The sequence below is a fragment of the Benincasa hispida genome, chromosome 5, assembly GCF_009727055.1.
Source record: "Benincasa hispida cultivar B227 chromosome 5, ASM972705v1, whole genome shotgun sequence".
Classification (NCBI taxonomy): Eukaryota; Viridiplantae; Streptophyta; class Magnoliopsida; order Cucurbitales; family Cucurbitaceae; genus Benincasa; species Benincasa hispida.
In genome coordinates this window covers 35,489,597-35,493,086 of record NC_052353.1, presented here as the reverse complement: position 1 = coordinate 35,493,086, position 3,490 = coordinate 35,489,597, and the positions used below count along the sequence as shown (strand labels likewise).

Genomic DNA, 3,490 nt, shown 5'->3' with positions numbered 1-3,490 from the left:
GACGTAATTTTATATGACATTTTTTAATTATCACACTTCTGGAAGCTCATCTCATCTACTTTTCCGGTCTAATTTTCTCACACCATTATTTCTCCTTCACATTCAATTTTTGCCAGATTTTCTCGTCATTGACCGACTTGCATCGCCAATCACATTTTTTCCTTGCAAGACTTTTGTTTATCGAAAGAGACAATGTACCCAACTTCTACGTTTCTATTTTTAATTTTTGAAAATTAATGAAAACTTTTCTAAAGATTTGGTATAAAAATAATCACAATTTTTAAAAATAAAAAAATCAAAAGTCTCGTTTAATATTTTGATTTTTAATTTTTTTTGAAATTAAGCCGATAAACTATCCACTTTAGTATCTTATTGAACAAACCACTCATATCGGTCAATCCAAGGAAAGCCATCACTTAATTTTCAATTAGGTCTTGTTTTAGCCTCTATCTACTTTTTATCAATAATATAAACATCAATCCAAATTTTAAAAACTAAAAATAAATAGTTTTTATAAACTGGTTTTTACTTTTGGAATTTGGTTTAGAATTCAACTTTTTTATATAAGAAAGATACTGATGTATCTAAGAAATAGAAAGAAAATAGACTTCATTTTAAAAAACTTAAATAGTTATAATTATCAAATGAAACCTAACTGATAATGAATGGGGTGTAAGTAGTTATTAAAGAGGATTAATATTTTCCATATTATCTTTCTTTCCAAAAACAAAATACAAAAAAAATAAGGCCACAACTTTTCTTCAACCACCACCAAATTTTTAATAACCCTTACATCCAACAATATTTGAAGTTTGAGTCAATGGCGTTGGAAGAATTATCATTCTTCACAGCTTTCACTCTTCTTATCCTTTTTCTTACTTTCATCCCTTTAATATCCTTTTCTCAACCAAACTCTGTTCATTCTCATGGAGAAGTGTCATCACAATTTTTGTTGCTGAACCAACTTCATGGATCCCATAAGGGTGACAAAGTGAAAGGTATCCACCAGCTGAAGAAATACCTTCGACAGTTCGGCTACTTGAACTATGCTCAGATTGATCATTTTGAAAATAACAACCACGATGAGTTCGACCAGTTGTTAGAGTCCGCCATTAAAACGTACCAAGAGAATTACAATCTCAAAGTCACAGGGACTCTAGATGTTTTGACGCTAGCACAAATGTCGAAGCCTCGATGCGGAGTTGCAGATATCATCCATGGCAATACTTGGATGAGAGCAAGCAAGAAAAGAAATCAACTTGGGCATGGAATTGGGCATTTTCATACGGTTTCTCACTATGCTTTCTTGGGAGGAAATATCAGGTGGCCCAAATCTCACCTTACTTATGGTAAATTATCAACCATTATCAATATTAATTCAAATAAAAATTGATATGAATAATGTTCTTAACACAAAATCTCTTACTTTGTTGCATGTTAATCACTAATCAACTCAAAATTGGAAGTTGATAGATTATAGTAAAATTTTAGAGAAAATACTTTTTCGGTCTTTAAATTTTTGTTATAATTTTTATCTGGTTGATAGGTTTGAAAATGTTACATATTTAATCCTTAAATTTTGAGATTGAGTTCTTTAGTTCTTAGGTCTAAAATTGTTGCAAATTTATCCATGAGATTTGTGTTTTGTTTAAATTTGGTCACTAAGTTTCAAGATTTACATCTTTAGCCTCAATTTTTTTTTTATTATTAAATATTCATTTTCCATCTTTGACATTAATGTGTATTAATCAATTTAAAATAATTATGATGTAAATTTTTAAATTTAATTTTAATAGTGATGAAAAATAATGAAAATTAATTAATTGTAGTTCTTTTAAATAGACGTTAAAACTAAAGACGGGAAATGATCATTTAATTTAAAATCGTAGCTAAAAGTATAATTCTTGAAACCTAACACCAAACTAAAACAAAACTCGAACTTCAAAGGTACACTTGTAATATTTTAAAATCTAGAGACTAAATTAAAATCAAACTCAAAACTTAATAACAAAGAGCTATTTGGGGCGTTAAGTTGGTTAGTATAGTCAATGATTATCATAGCATGTGGTTTATAATAGTCCATCTTTTGAGATGCAAACTATTTTAGTATGAGTTTTCAAATAGTTTTACTCGAGCTAAGTGTGGGTTATAATAATTGGAAACTTCAACTATTATAATGGAAGTCTCAAACATTGAGTAGATTATAATAACTCATTCCATTCAAGACAAGTTGGAGGCCAAATGATCCGTGTAATATTTTAAAATCTAGAGATTAAAAGAAAATTAAATTCAAAATCCAAGGAGCGAAAGCGATTCTTGTCAAAATTTAATTGTATCCATACTTCAACAAAAAATATTCATTCATTCATATTCTTAACAGCGTTCATTCGTGGAACTCCACCAGAAATGGCAAGTCCGATTTCTCGAGCTTTTGCAACTTGGGCTGCGAACTCTCACTTCACATTTTCACAAGCTTTGGACAACCAAACTGCAGACATAAACATAGAGTTTGCAAGTGGTGATCATGGAGATGGGAATCCATTCGATGGTGTTGGGGGAGTGATAGCCCATTCTTTTATGCCGCCAGACGGTCGGTTTCACCTCGATGCCGACGAGTCTTGGGCGGCCGGTGTTTTTTCTGGTTCGTTTGATTTGGAGACGGTGGCATTGCATGAGATTGGACACCTTCTCGGCCTTCAACACAGCTCCATTGAAGGGGCTATCATGTGGCCATCAATTCCTAAAGGAGCTTCCAAGGGTTTGCATCCTGATGATATTGCAGGCATTAAGGCTTTATATGGTACAAAAGTTATGCCAAATGCACCTGAAGTTATGCCAAATGCGCTAACTCGTACTCTCAAGTCATCTTTTAAAGAATGTCATATTGGTGCTTATAGTTAAGAAAAAGTTAAATATTCTTGACAATAAAAAGTGACATTATTAACTTCTTTTGTGACAAGGGAAAAATGTCACTATATATTCTTTTTTTACATTTTAAACTTATAGCCAATATCCATAACTGTTACGCTTGTGGTCGACTGTTAATCTTTTCTTTTATTCTGTTGAATATTTTGTCTTTGACTTTGTGTGAATATTCTTTTCTTTTTGGTGGCAGATTTGTTGGGGTGATCTTTCCTTGTTTGTGTTGTTGCTATTGTTGGTTTTCTTGCCTTTTCTAGCTTGCCTTTTTTTGTAGCATCTGTGTGGTTTTTTAGGGTAAGTTGTATTCCTACTGCACAAATCCGTTTAGTTGTAATTTAGAGAGTAGGTGTGTATTCGGTATTGTGGGTTGATTAGAGACAAAAACAGTTCGTGCTTGAAGCTTAGGCTGACCAAGTAGATTCTTCACAGTTCAGAAGTAGTGTGTTAGTTGAGTGTTCCTACTAGTAGGTGAAAAGAGGGTGAAGTTGTTGTTGTGGCATCAGATTTAGGGGGAGCCCAAGTCTGCAAACTTATCACAAATAGTATCAGCATTAGGGGGAGCCTAACT

At 32.4% G+C, this 3,490-nt stretch overlaps 1 protein-coding gene across 2 annotated transcripts; it reads left to right on the top strand.

Moving 5' to 3' along the window:
- Positions 1-741: 741 nt before the first annotated feature.
- Positions 742-3,114, top strand: LOC120077085 (metalloendoproteinase 2-MMP-like). 2 transcript variants are annotated; one of them, XM_039030944.1, is made up of 2 exons: positions 742-1,349; positions 2,405-3,114. In XM_039030944.1, the coding sequence occupies exons 1-2, from the start codon at positions 821-823 to the stop codon at positions 2,899-2,901; spliced, it is 1,026 nt and encodes a 341-aa protein (XP_038886872.1). In that variant the 5' UTR covers positions 742-820; the 3' UTR covers positions 2,902-3,114. The 2 variants fall into 2 exon arrangements, with proteins under 2 accessions (XP_038886872.1, XP_038886871.1); XM_039030943.1 differs by having other exon boundaries at positions 748-1,349; positions 2,381-3,114.
- Positions 3,115-3,490: the final 376 nt, after the last annotated feature.

What these genes read in the sequence shown, in the direction of transcription:
- LOC120077085 (XM_039030943.1), top strand. Translation starts at nt 821, where the DNA reads ATGGCGTTGGAAGAATTATCATTCTTCACAGCTTTCACTCTTCTTATC. An exon ending in CAAATCTCACCTTACTTATG is followed by an intron (nt 1,350 to 2,380) that starts GTAAATTATCAA and finishes TATTCTTAACAG; the next exon opens with CGTTCATTCGTGGAACTCCA.